This window comes from Amblyomma maculatum, chromosome 2 (assembly GCF_055883805.1).
Source record: "Amblyomma maculatum isolate TAMU_Amacu chromosome 2, ASM5588380v1, whole genome shotgun sequence".
NCBI lineage: Eukaryota > Metazoa > Arthropoda > Arachnida > Ixodida > Ixodidae > Amblyomma > Amblyomma maculatum.
The window spans coordinates 72,905,615-72,920,573 of NC_139345.1; the positions used below are offsets into that span (position 1 = coordinate 72,905,615).

At 46.6% G+C, this 14,959-nt stretch overlaps 1 protein-coding gene across 4 annotated transcripts in view; it reads right to left on the bottom strand.

Annotated features, from left to right (window-relative positions):
• The window catches only part of Nedd4 (E3 ubiquitin-protein ligase Nedd4), a 51,335-nt gene that overhangs the window by 17,285 nt on the left and 19,091 nt on the right, over positions 1 to 14,959 (bottom strand). For all 4 annotated transcript variants that reach the window (XM_084594434.1, XM_084594437.1, XM_084594436.1 and 1 more), the window contains exons 10-15: positions 13,446 to 13,550; positions 11,870 to 12,010; positions 9,601 to 9,696; positions 8,633 to 8,687; positions 7,913 to 7,971; positions 2,823 to 2,891 (exon numbers count right to left, since the gene is read on the bottom strand). In XM_084594434.1, coding sequence (XP_084450560.1) covers positions 2,823 to 2,891; positions 7,913 to 7,971; positions 8,633 to 8,687; positions 9,601 to 9,696; positions 11,870 to 12,010; positions 13,446 to 13,550 — 525 coding nt within the window. The remainder of the gene's footprint in view (positions 1 to 2,822; positions 2,892 to 7,912; positions 7,972 to 8,632; positions 8,688 to 9,600; positions 9,697 to 11,869; positions 12,011 to 13,445; positions 13,551 to 14,959) is intronic.

Genomic DNA, 14,959 nt, shown 5'->3' on the forward strand with positions numbered 1-14,959 from the left:
TTTTAAATTCCCCGCGTAATGATAGCACCCCGAACATGGAGCCGCCTGGTGGTTGATCTGCAGTCATCCCGCAGCAAATGCATTCCGACGAGTTCCCAACCTAGTCTAGTAACGTTGGAGTTCCCATGATTCCATGCTTTGCGGCGTTCGCCATTTTGCAATTCGGCAGCGTCGTAGCGTGCTTTGTGTTTTTGTGCGAGTTTACGCCATTTCACCATGGAGCGGTATGCCAGTTACACCGCCGCGTTCAAGCTCAAGGCTGTCGACTATGCACTGGAGCATGGCAACCGCGCTGCTCGTAGGCATTTCGGCGTGGACGAAATGAGGATATAATATTGGAAGAAGCAGCGCGAGAAGCTGATGGCTACGAACAAGACACGGCGGGCTTTCCGTGGACCCAAAACGGGCAAGTTCCCTCGTGTTGAGGAGGCGGTCCTAGAATACGTGAGGGACCTGCGCAAGGATGGTTGTGCAGTGTCATTAGAAATGATACAGACGCAGGCGCGCACAACTGCCAGGAAGCTGGGAATCGCCGCAAAGGATTTCCGCACTAGCTCCGGTTGGACGACTCGCTTTATGCGACGGAATGAACTTTCCCTGAGGCGGCGGACGTCGTTGTGCCAGCGGCTCCCAGCCGCGTATGAAAGCAAAGTGATAGACTTCCATCACTTCGTCACTAGGCTTCGCGAAAAATGCGGTTACCTCATGTCGCAAATTGGAAACGCCGATCAAACTCCACTGACGTTCGACATGCCGTGGAATAAAACTGTGAACGAGAAGGGTGTTCGGAGCGTCCTCGTGAAGACGTCTGGCGCAGAAAAACAGCGATGCACAGTCATGCTTGCTGTGACGGCCGACGGGCGGAAGCTGCCACCACACGTGATCTTCAAACGGAAGACTATTCCGAAGGGAAACTTTCCCCGTGGCATCCATATACGTGCACAGATGAAAGGATGGATGACTGCAGACCTGATGGTCGACTGGATCCCACGACGACACTGCCGTTTCCGATGAGTCGTGCAGCAGTGAAAGCGAGGATAGCGAGGATTCAGACTTTGATTAGAGTACTGACGAAAAAAATAAATGGGCATTGTGCACTCCATGTGATGCTTAATGTGCGTGTTTATTGCGAAGGTAAGCCTTACTCAGCTTTTATGTTTGGTTATAATCGAGATATATGTTCTAAGACGTCTGACCTGCAACTTGTTTGCGTTTTCGGTGCTCAAAAATTTTTTGTAGAAAATTTACCCCGCGTAATGATCGCACCCCGAAATTTGCGTCAGTAATTTAAAAAAAAAAGTGCGATCATTATGCGAGTAAATACGGTATATATAGATAATTTGATATACAGGAATCTGCTTGAGACGCCACTTGTGATCACGAAAAATAATACCGTAGTTCTCGCGCAGTCAACCCAATCGCATAATGAACCCACCCTTTACTTCTGCTTGGGAGAATTAAAAAAAAAAAAAAAAAAAGTTAGTCGGTGCCGCGTCCCTCTATTTTGGCCGTTGCATCCACAGCTCATTTATTGGCAGTGCGCTAAGATGTTGCGCACGAATAATGTCACGGCGTGTTTATTTTTAGAGCGCAGCTCTTTGGCGCCCATTCCTGCGTTTCGTGCCGGCAGCGGCATTGGCCTCGTAACCAGCTCAGCCCTCCTCTTCCTCCGTGGCAGCGACCGCACATGTCGGTCGCCGCCATACTGCTAAAAATTTGAGGAAACATACTACTAGAAATTCGATGAGACGATTGCTAACTTTGGCCACAGCATTTTCAAGTCAGTTTCAAATATATTTGCAAAGGTTGTGAGAAATTTTGGTGGCATTTTTCTTCTTGTCAATGATGCGTTAGCCAATCCTGTAAATCAAACCGCATGCAGTTTTTGCATACAACTGCTAAATAACTTATAACTTTTTTTTCTCATCAGTTTCGGTTTCAGCAGCTGAGAGACGGCCGCGACTTCACAATCAAGTCTTGACACGTGGCAGTGATTCCTGTTCTTGAAGCAGGCTGGCTTTATCGTTGTAGAGAATTCAAAAGACACAGGAATGTATAACGCTGTATTTTCATCCCTCACGTGATAGACTTGACTTTGACATCATGGCCATCGCTCAGCTGTTGAAACCAAAACAGGTGAGAAAATAAATTTGATGACATATTATATTCAGCAGTCATAGGCGAATATGATGTGGTGATCCGTGTACAATAATGTCTCAGGCATCATTACAAAGGATAAAGCTCGAACCCAGAAATTAAGTGTCTATAACCACGCAATAACCTAGCAGTTATAGCGAATAAAAGAATGCTTCAACTTTAAGCGTTCACTCAGGATATTTTAACACTGTAGGCATTTGAATGAAGATCATGTGTGTTCATGCAACTATGTATAGGTATAGTATCAGAAAGAAAGCAAGTACATATTTAATTTTATTTAACCATGTAGGTGAAATACTTAGCACATCACAAATGATGTTTACATTTTTCTGTTCCCTCCAAGTTTTTCTGCTCCAACTTTCGTCCCTTTCCTGATGAGAGTTTAGTCAACTATGAAAAGTACACTTGCAGTACAAAGTTACAGATGGCACTAACAAAAAGAGAATAAATTTCCTATGCATGCTGCAAATAGTAAAATGCAGCCTGCCACCGTGGGATCTACACGGGGCACCACTGAATCTCAGATATTATGTTTTGAATATAAATGAATTAGATTCTTTTATTTTGTCAGTCACCTTCCATAAACTTTTTGCGGTAGACACAACTTGACCATCACACACAGTGGGCTTTTGTACGTGGATAAAATACCAACAAGAGTAACTTACAGGTGGCTTTGGAAGCTTGGATTTCAGATATTCATACTTCCTCTTGTAGTCTCTTGAATATGGCACAGCCTATCAAAGGAATAAGAAAAAAATGTCAGTCTATCCTTTATAGTAATGCTTTCTGCACCTTTCAGAGGAGACAAAAATGGTCCTCACTGAAAGCCTCTGCACAATAAGGATGAACGTCAATGCTTACGCCATGCTGCAGAATGATATTTACCACGCAGAAGTATTCAAACAAAATAGAAAAAAGAAATTTTGGAGATGCTTAAACTCTGCCTAACCCAAAATAATATGATAGCAGCACTGGCACCCATCTGTGGTCCCCTTGCAGATCTCAGTTTGCATAACTGCCCTTTAGAGACTCACTTAGTCACCAATCTCTTAATCTATGCTTCTACTATCGCACACATACTGGTTAGCATACAGCTATAAGCTATTACATTAGGTGAAAGGCTATCCAACATAGGTTATAATTCCCTAATTTAACCAAGCTGTATGAACATGCTTGCATGGCCTACAAGTAACATGTTTGATTCGGAATCCTAGGTCCGGGAGGGTTTGACTCCCATCTCAAAGAAACTGCCCAAGTTGGCAACCCCTGTCAGCTCAGCCATGTCATGTAGTCTCGCAATGTCACGCAACTGGCCAACTTATAAGGGCTTGGACATCCTGCCAACTATAATAATTATTAATAATAACAATAATAATAATAACACAAAGTTACGACTGCTAGTTGTAATGGCACAAAGAACTGTGTATTTCTAGCAAACTACCCAACACAGTAGCACTATTCTACGCCTACCAGCTATGGGGGTGTTACTCCCGCAAGAATGCGCCACGAGGGGACTAGACGCTACAGTCGCCTTCTAGCCCCGACGTGCCAGCCCTAGCAGACAGAGCTGTGACCCCCAACCCGCGGTGCGAGAAATCGCCACTGCGGCGGGTTCGGGCCAGAGGGGACAAACACCGAGTTGCGTACTCGAACAAGAGTTTATTGCACTGCTCGAGTACACGGCAAGAGAATAGCAATTAAGAACAACCGCCGTGTAGCGAGCGAAAGCCGCGTACGGGGGTGCAATAACAACCACCTAATGGGGAAGCGCGCCAAGGAGGTGAGAGGAGGAGTCTTCTCACCTGACACAGCTTCTCGCTCACATCCCGTTGCGGTAAGAGCCTACGGTCAGCGGGCGATTCTCGGTGACGGCGGTGGTCTCCTCGGCGGAAATCATGAACCGCGCGCTGCGCGCCCATTCGCCGAAGAACCCCAGCGAGTTGCTACAGTCGCGCTCCTCGACACGGAACGGGAGAGGAGGTCTCCCGGTTACGCCGGCAGGAAAGAGGGAAGCCCGCGGCAGCGTCGCCGCAGTCCCGGGAGGCGGCGGGGGGTGGCCAGCGTGCCCTCTCCTCCGCCAACCTCTCTGCCAGCGCGCGTAATCACGCGTGTTAATTACGCGCGGGCGTTATAATGGAGGAAGGGGATTGTGAATCCCCACATCCCCCCCTCCTTAAAACCGCCGTACGGCTAAAAGTAGTCACGTTCACCGAGGGATATATCGAGGGGGCCGGCTAAACGCCGTTTAACTTTTAAACACAAAGAAAACCGTTTAACCCCAAAGAAAAGTGCCAATATATAAAAAGTTGCAGACAGCTCACAGCCACGGGTGTCGGAGGGGGAGGCGAGGCCGACGACCACAGGAGACGACCTTGGAGCTGGGGGCACACGTGCGGCGGCCGCAGGTCCCGCTTCTTCACCGTCACTCGGCCAGGCTTGGAAGTGTCGATGGCTGCAGGCCTGCTACTGCATTCATCGTCGGTCAGCCAGGGCAGCCTGCCGGGGAACGGTTAGGAACTGCGTCTTCGCGTTGCGTAGCATGCTGCAGGCCCCCCTCAGCGGGTCGTCCGCTCGCTCCCGGTCGGCCCCTTTTCCCTCCGTCGTTGACGCCGCCGATGGCGAGGGCAGCGGGGCGCCAAGCTGCTCCCGCTGGTGAAGCCACGGCCGCGAGCACCGAACGGCGCCGAGGCGGGCTCTTTGCTGCAGCTTTCGTCGTGCTGGACGCAGGGGCCTGTTCCACGAACTCCGGCTGGCTCGCTCCGTAGCCGACCGGAAACCGTTTGTCTTGGCCCGGTTGACGGTGACAGCAGGCTCTGGCTGCGGGAACGCCACTCCTTGGACGGCCTGCTCCTCGATGCTGCAACGGTCGTCGTGGCCTCCGCCGGCTCCCCTCCTTGCTGGCTGCAATGCTGTCTTTTCCCTAGTTACATTTTTTTCTTTTTCAAATCTACCCCCGCTCGATCTTTTCCAAGAGAAAGCGCGTGCTTGCTCTGGAAGTAAAATGCGCTGAATATTAACAGAGCGTCCCATCCATATTCAGCACAAGAAATTACTCCCTGCGCGTTGGTCAGAGTTACGTCTGCCGTAGGCGCAAGTCGTAACGAGGCGCGATGCTCGAAATCCCAAGCCTTGCCTCTCGCTGCAGCTGCCTACTGGTGGGGGAGTGCGTCCTCCTCGGGCCACGCAGCGGGGCTCGGATTGCGGTGCGCTTTGTGTAAAGTCTAGCGCCGCCATCTTTGCTTGCAGCTCTGTCGCGCGTCGGCGTGTGCCCAACGCAGCAACCGTGGCGTTGTTGCGAACTTATAGAGCAAGTTCTACCCATTCGACAACGTCACCATGCACATCACTAGGCAGCGAAATGACACAACCTGAAGAAAAGTCTTGGGGCCGTTCGCATGCTCAGCGATGCACATGTGCGATATAGCTCGTCTCAGCGTGACCAACCTCGAAGGACTCATGTGTATCCTTCGCGTGGGGAAAGGATTGCGCAAGGTGCTATCGGAGTACTGACGGCAGGGATCCAACGCGCTCACAGCAATACAAGCTGTGTAGCGCCCGCACAGGCAGCAATACCAGCGTGCCCTTATGTGCGCCGCGGCCGCGCCGCTCGGCTCCCAGAGCCCGTCGAACACTGGTCGACAGAATAAAATAAACAGGATCCTACCGCTTTCCTAAAGCTCCCTTAAGGCTGACTAGGCTCCCCACTGCACTGATGGAATTAAAACGGTCACCACTCAGAGAAGCCGGGTAGGCCGCCCCTTCTCTGAGGCTGCGAGCTATCGCGACGAACTGGGTAACAGGCGCGGCAGAAAGGATAGTAATAACACTTTTCATGCCATCAACGTGCGCGTGCAAAAGTACATACGCTACAACGCTGACCGTCCTCACGTAGAGCATGGTAAGTCAAAACACTACGAGAGAATGCCCATCACACCAGTATCCGCGCGTCACCCTGCTACAGAGCGGTGGAGTCGTGTGAGATCCTGCTCTCGCAGAAAATTACAAGATCACAGTGGCTAGCGTCAGCTCCTGATCTCTCGCAATAGTTAAGGTGGTTTTGCTTGCTTGCCGTTGTGCAATCACCACTGCAGTATTAGAAGAGACTGAAAGGATAGTCCTGCTCACTGCCATGGCTAGTCTATGTGTCGGCGTCGCACACACACAGACACTCGATTTGTCACACCTCTGGCCCCACGTTGGGCGCCATAATATGGGGGTGTTACTCCCGCAAGAATGCGCCACGAGGGGACTAGACGCTACAGTCGCCTTCTAGCCCCGACGTGCCAGCCCTAGCAGACAGAGCTGTGACCCCCAACCCGCGGTGCGAGAAATCGCCACTGCGGCGGGTTCGGGCCAGAGGGGACAAACACCGAGTTGCGTACTCGAACAAGAGTTTATTGCACTGCTCGAGTACACGGCAAGAGAATAGCAATTAAGAACAACCGCCGTGTAGCGAGCGAAAGCCGCGTACGGGGGTGCAATAACAACCACCTAATGGGGAAGCGCGCCAAGGAGGTGAGAGGAGGAGTCTTCTCACCTGACACAGCTTCTCGCTCACATCCCGTTGCGGTAAGAGCCTACGGTCAGCGGGCGATTCTCGGTGACGGCGGTGGTCTCCTCGGCGGAAATCATGAACCGCGCGCTGCGCGCCCATTCGCCGAAGAACCCCAGCGAGTTGCTACAGTCGCGCTCCTCGACACGGAACGGGAGAGGAGGTCTCCCGGTTACGCCGGCAGGAAAGAGGGAAGCCCGCGGCAGCGTCGCCGCAGTCCCGGGAGGCGGCGGGGGGTGGCCAGCGTGCCCTCTCCTCCGCCAACCTCTCTGCCAGCGCGCGTAATCACGCGTGTTAATTACGCGCGGGCGTTATAATGGAGGAAGGGGATTGTGAATCCCCACACAGCTTATAATAGACAAGACAATGTTACGCACTGCATACATGAAAAGATGGTACAAGTGCATGAATACAAAACCTAACAAAGAAATAAAACAGCACACACACGAAAAAAAAACAAGCATACAAAACAGACGGACAAATGCTGCAGGTTCTGCTTCCCAGCAGCATGGATTGTGCGTCTTTCTTTTTTTTTTAAAGCTGTGCTGATCTGTCAAGCCACTCATATTCACTAACTGCATTGAACCGATGAACCCAAGTCTAATTTCTAAGCAGTAAAATACTAGTAATGTTTCAATGCTACACACGATTGTCTTGCTTTAAAGCTTTCATCTTGAGCTTACACAGACGGCTCACGCTGACAGCCCAAAATAATAGCTTTACACTGTAAGGTCCCTGTGTCACGTCAAGAAAGCTGCCGATGTTCGCATTGTCGTAGCTGTAAAACGAAAATCAACTCTGTTATATCTATGTGTTTTCACGTCAAAATTGTGATGCAACCATTCTTCCTGCAGTATTCTGGTGGCATCAGACCATTTCGCTTCCCGTTTAGCATGTACCTGCTAGTCAAGTCAGGGGTTAATTTGCGATAGTGATTTGAACTGAAGACATATGTACCTTCGATTGTATGCCGTTAATTGTATGTGTAGGTGTCCATTGCAAAGTGGGACAGGTTGTGCAGCCTCATTGCCCCAAAACAAACTTAAAGAATTAAAAAAAAATTGCAGAATGAAAAGCAAGTTTTAAAGGTGCTATAATAATAATATGTACTCTTAGGTTAAAGCTTAAGCATCCAATTATTTTTGCTCGCACACTGAGTCAACTAATAAGCAGAGTGGACAGGGTCTTTTCCATTGTACTCACAGGTCCAGCAACATTGGGATTGTTGAAGCGAGGGTCTTCCCACTGTGTTATCCTTGCGGCTACAAAGAGAAACAGGAATTTAACAGCAAAAATAACAAAAAGGACTGACTGCCCTCATGACACAAAACTGCTACCACAACGTCAAAACTGAAAGCTTTATGCAACTACATAGTCCAATGTTATGAGTTGAACCAACAAACCTTACCTACAGAAGACACGCATAAATAATCTATATTAGAACAACTAAGATATGTGTAAACAATTACAATTAGAAAAGACCTTAAGGAAACTAATCTTTTTTTAGGTGATGTAGGCAACGGGAATTTTGTTAATTACATCACAAGTGCAACTTTCCTGAAATTCTCAAGATTACTGTGAGAAACAACAAAGTATTAAAGAGAATTCTGTTTTTAAATTTTGGGAGGCAGTTGTCACGATAAATGAGGAAAGCAAAACTTTCAATCATGCAACTGCATTTCGCTCCTGAACGGTCTACAGAGCCTTAGTGATGAAAACATGCGCTACTGCACTGATGAGACAAATGTTATCAGGCTCTGTTTGGTATTTTACATTGCTCCTGAAGTATTTCAGCCCCAAAAAGTACCTGCTCTTACCTCAAGTATCTCAGTCCTGCCTTCAATTTATAGTGGCTGATAAGATGTATCATTTGTTAACCGCATCTGGTCTCCCGAAGATGAACAGGCAGAAGGCAACACTTACTGTGGTCAATGAAGAAAATGCGGCCATCTGTGTGGACACGCTCCTCCCAGCCATCCTAAGAGGCAAAAGTGACATTCAATAGAGAAAGGTAGAGATAGGAAAAACAAACTGCACAAAGCCCTGCCACAAAGCTGTGTGATGAAACGTCTTAATAGTTTCCATATTTTTAATGCACATAACTTTTCCTCGGAAATCCGCCTTTTTCACAAGGCCACTCTGAGCATGTGCGCCTCTCCCCTGGTTAAAAACGAAGCACCAACCCCAGCTGCGCATGTGCAGTTCTTGTCCTCCGCGATCGGTGCAGCCGGGGCTGATCTCGGAGGCCTTGTGTAGTTAATATTCGTGACAGGTGTATGCGATAGATGACGGTAGCTGTCAAGAACGCACACCGTCATTTTGCTGGCAGCTGCATCTCCCAAGGACATTTTCAACCAGTAGCAGAACGAATTTTCAATCACTCCCAGAGGGCGCCAGATTGTGTGAAAAAGGCGGATTTAATGCAGGCTAGAGTCTGAGTTCAGCAAAGAGTCCTCTTCAGTGAAGTGTAACCTCTCTGACACCAAAAACGCCAACGCTGATCTGTCTTCGCAGAAAGAAAGGGGGGAGGGAGCGTTGCAAGCGCAGCCCTTAACTCAGCATCTTGCCATCCACAATCTCTAATCAGTACCTATTCCATTAACCTTTGGAGACTAGCGTATGACTGATCTTGCTACAATGAACCGCACACTAAATTACTTTCTTGCACTGCAAAAGCAATTGCACAAGTCATACAATGCCACCTAAGTGAAGTCTCCACAGCCGCAAATATATTGTACGCCTTATCCAGTCAGTGCTGATGCATTTCATAAAAATGTTGCAAACAAAATGCAAGCTTCTGAGACTAGGCAATCAATAAGGAGACGTTAATTTCTATTTGCTTGGAAACCCGCACTAATATTCAACTTGTAATAACAGCAGCGATCACTTACAGGTAATGGTCCCAAGTCATCCATGGTGTTCTGTTGGCTGCCTGGAAGGCTGCCATGCCGGGGCAGGTCACTGGGCTTCCCCGATCTGGGATCCACCTGACATGCCAAAAAAGCAAAGGGCACAAAACACTATTCAACACACAATGCTTGCCTTCAGTCCTGAGCAAACACAAAAACCAAATATTCAAAGCTTTGAACACGAATCAAATATGTTTGTTACTTGATTCATATTAAAAAAAATTATATTCGTAATTTTCAAATATTTGAAAATTCGAATATCATTTTTTGAAGATTTGAAGAACGAAGATTTTCAAATTCACTGCAGTTTCACCAGAGAGTGGGCTTCACTGCTATGCACAACTGCGTTGACTGTGCAGTGAAGCTTCAACACGCAATGGGGCCGTTTTAGAAAGGGAGACCTTCCCTTTTGAGGGACCTGCCCAACAGTGTGCGCAAAGTGGAGCCCTTTAACAAACCAGGAAAAACATTCTAACTTTGTTTCATCTCAAATGCTGACAACCATCATGCAGCACTGTTCGTCAGATAAAGTTACTGTGATGCACATGGTTTTCGGCAGTTTTTCAGGCCCTTTCAATAATTCAAGTTTTCAGTTAATCCGTAGATTTTTATGGTCCATTGAAGGCTGAATTAATGAGAGTTTACTGCATTCAGCAGCAATATAATAGCTCCACCCAGTCTCATGTAGGTCCTTCCTGTACCAAAAATAGTATAGAGAGTCCTGTATAAAATTTTATACTGGATTTTTCATCAGTGATATATATATACTCTTTTGTGCATTTATAGTTCAATTTTATTCACAAATACCACGAGAATTCTGAAGTAAACAGGACAAACAATGTTTGCTATATATTTAAATTTCTCAGTTTTTCTCAGATAGTCAACATTCAATTCAATATTCAAAGGCAATTTTTTTCAGTATTTGTATTCGATTCATATTGGAAAATTTCAATATTCCCATTCCCCTACTTAAAATGCATATCGCAAGAGGCTACCAATTATGATATGGACATTACGGCAGCAATAACCTGTCACTGAATAGATTCAGCCTAGAATTCAGCTTCATGTCCAACATCCTCTTTACCATGGCTGCTGGATGATAACCGCTTGGATTTACACAGAAAGGAAGCTATGTGCATTCGATAAAATTAAAAATGTTGGTTTTGAAAGCTTTCTTAAATTCTCCTCTCATCTCCCTTTTGTTGACGTTCACATAGTACTTAAAATTTATGAATTATGTGGATTTTCAACCCGAATCATATTGCTGCTTACATTTCAATGTCTTGCAAGCTTTTAAAAATGCATGCCTTAGTTACAAGATGCCAAGCATTTCCTCAGCTTTAAAGCAACTTGCTTGGGTACCTATGCTATTAGCAATTTGATGCCTTGCATGGTAACAAAGAAGCTGGCAAAATTTATATACTTCTGTCTCTCTATCTCCACCTTAGCCACTAACAAGAAGTCCTGCAATGAATCCTCAAATCAAGAACTGCCCTGACAAGTTGGGCCCAAAGTAATGGAGCTTCATCATCCAAGATTCGGTTTGGTTAGGTGTACAGGGTTTGACACTCTAAAGCAACATTGGTTAAGAGAGGCAGTGCATGAGTTGAGAGAGAAAACACTGAGGCTGTTTTTAATCGTCAATATCTCTAGTGACACACATGCACTGGATTGAACATTTTTTGCAGGAAGATGAAGAGTGATTCCGTACCCATCAGTGTCGCCGGCTCTCCTTGCCCTCGGCGCACACCTTTACAGCGCACCTTCAATATATTGCAATAGATGGGCAGACTGTCTTACACTATTGGTGCCTCTTCTGTTGGTAGCAGCACTTTCTTTAAGGACAGCTGGAATTGGCCTCACAATGATAATGCCAACAAATACTCGCTAAATGAAACATTTCCTAAAACTTACCACAATGCTTCTGTAAGAATGTTATAAGTAGCCTCGCTAAGTGTGCTTTAGATGGATGATAATGACGAATTGGCATGGCACAAGGACAACTCCGGCCAAAACAGCCCCCTGACAGAAGGCATTTTTTACTTCATTTAAGGAGGGGGCCACCGCTGTGTTGTAAATGGCAGACCTTCAACAAACTCAAAACGGATGACAATCTTTCAGCTTCACAGCCCACCCCACTCAGGTTACGAAGAAATGTCTAATGCTTCTTGGTATGCCATTAAGTGTAAAATATTCATACTGTGAGAAAATGCTGCAGACCTCTCATAATTGTAATGCCCGTGAAGCTCACCCAAGTGGTAGTCTTGGTGTTGTGGTCAATGAAGAACAAGCGACCGTTGGGGGCCACCTGAAGGGACCAGCCGGCTGGTAGGCCTTCAGGACTGGGTTGCGGCGCTGCGGTCAGCTGAGGACGCACGCTTGCTTCCATGGGCTGCATGCAGGTAGGTAGTGCTCGGTCAATGCACAGTTTGTGCTCTCTGTCACCTACCAATTCCTCTGCCACATTTCCCAATGCTTGAAACTATCATCCCAATGTCAACATCACAGAAAACAGAACAAATAGAAGCGCAAAGGAATTGGTTATATATTTCTTTTTTTTACACGCTGCCAAGCTTCAGCATATCGCAGCTCTACTGAGATAGACTTCCCATGCAACAGATCTCAACCAAATGGCAACAGTCACCAAAACCAAGGACAGCATAGGTCAGTCACAAAGCTTGAAGAACGACAACGAAAGCTAGCCTACGTGGCTCAGATGAACATATAGCTTGCGCTTTGCAACCTTGGTCAGCAGAGTGAAACTGCATTTGCCAGAAAGCTCGATCTTTAATGTCTGTAAAAGCTGCTCAAGCAACAAATGTAGAGCGAGAGCTCTCTAGCATTTGACATTCAGCTAAGCCTCAACATCAAAACTTTGAGTCAAGCTATACCAACACACGTGTTTATATCACACAAATGCAATGTCGTGGATAGCTAATGTCGAGTGTAATTGAAGTGGTTTGGTCTGGCTTATGGGGTTTAATATATAGAGCTACTCAAGTTATGAGAGACGCCATAGTGGAGGGCTCTGGTAATTTCGATCACCCGAGGTTCTTTAACATGAAGTGACATTATACAGCACACGGGCACCTTGCTTTTCATCACCATCTAGCGGCTGCCGCAGCTGTTACTCGATCCGGCATACTGGCACAGCAGTCAAGTGCCCTTACCACTGTGCCAGCACAGGAGGCTGAGTGTAATTGAGCTTTACTGATTAACTGTGCATGGAGACTGGCTGACTACCCAGCTTTAGGCATCTGCTGACAGCACTAGCGCTGTGAAACTGTGCGATGCGATGAACATGGCATGCGCTCGATGGTAACCTTTTATCCTTTAAAATCACTTTCCATGCCATATTGCTGTCATGCAGTGAAGCAAAGCTAACAAACCCCCATCGACAGCACCAAGTTGCGTGCTTCACTTGTTTCGCTGTCAAAGGTAATGCGGAAATGAGCTGTACTAATGCTTTCAGTATGAGCTACACCGCCCTAGCACTTCCCTGAGTGCTCATGTAATGTAGCACGTACTAAGAGTGATCGATAGTACAGCGATTCCAACGGTGGAAGGATTATTCCATCTAGAGTGTACTAAAAATAGGATTAGACATCTTATGATAGGAAGTGGGTGGTTTCAAGTATCGGCTGCAACTTCGATTTGAAGCAGATACATCCAAGTAACGCTTGAAGACCGCTGTGCAGCCAGCATTACGGCTAGCGGCATGTTGCTGCAAAACCTGCATCACTGACCTGAGTGAACTATACTTTTTGTTTCTAGCTGACAGATAAACTTAAACACCTAGACAAAGCATAGCAGCGGAGCCAACGTACCAAGGTAAAACGGCGCTGTGCGTTGGCAACAGGAGGTTGAGGGAGAGTACCATTCTGCTGCGCGATAGCCTCCACAACACTGCCCCTTTGCACAGGAGATGCCGCCTGGAAACAAACCAGCGGTACAAAATGATCAAGCAAGCATATTTCTGCTTTGTAAAACTAGTTATAGCTACACCAGACTGCTGCTACAAACATATGGAGTAGACTCTCATTAATTCATGCTTGCATATCTCGAAATATCTGCTCAGTAAACAACTTTCACGAGTGAAACAGCTGCACGTGTTTGTCACTGCTTCATTCTTCAAAAGATTCTCGTAGAATTTCAGATGTCTCAATGTTGATCCTTAAAATATGGGAAAAAAACAACAATAGAAGCGCCATCAAATTATGGGCCATACTGTCCACCATGCCACAACCTAACACTAAAGTCCGCACTAGTTCTGGTCAACATGCACAGCTCTCCCCAGCTTTCAAAAGAGTCAGAGCAAGAGAGGGAATGTACAGTCTCTGAGGCACTTCCTGCAGCTTGTAATGTAATTTTGAATGTTCTGAATCTCTTGGTGGTTATAAGATTTTTTTGTCCTACACTCTCCAATGGGAAGGATGTCTGCTAATGCTAAATCAGTGCCACTATGCGGCTCAGAAGCAGACACCCTGGGCTCCACATTTTTTACAAAGACTATATAGCATGGAATGGCCACTTCTAATCTCCCAACCCTGCCTTGCAGTCAGTGTCCCCATATGAGCTGTGTTGGCACTACCATCCTTGCTTATTAAGGCGAAAGCCATTTTTAATGCCTCATACTGTCGTTAGCAAATGTGTCCGCATTTCGGGTGCATGCCTTATATGGGCATATGCCAATCACCATTGAATAGATACTTAATAGCAATTGTATGATATCAGAACATGAGTTAAGGCATTTTCAAGATATATTTCATGATAATTTACAACTAATAATAAAATAGTAAGCAGATGCCCATAGGAACCCATGCATTTGGAGGTCATTGTAACTATCACTAACCATCACTTACTAGTTAAGGGGTGTTTACCTAACACTAACCAGACATTACCTAGTACTCAGCAAGTCATGGTTAACTATCACTAACCAATAGTAATGGTTAGACGTTTTGAGACATTCATAGCAGTCACATGGTGACGTCATAGACCGTGACATCATGACCGGATGCAATAATGGCGTCACATCCGGTCATGACGTCATGACTGGTGATAACATCACCAGGAGAATCATGCATATACGAAGCTGACCCCACCGGGCGTTCGATCCAAGCATCCGTGCAATGCCTTTCATTTGGAGCTTCCTCGAACGCTGCACCACAGAGCATATATAGAAATAGACGCAGTACAGCAGGCATCAGCGGCCTTTAAAATTGGTTGACAGCAAAGAAAAGGCGCAATATCTGTCACAATTCTAGCCAATCACAAACAGTGTCGCAGTTAATGCCCAAGCAGCGTGGCAAGGACGGCTTCCGCTTTGAAGCACTTAAGTGAG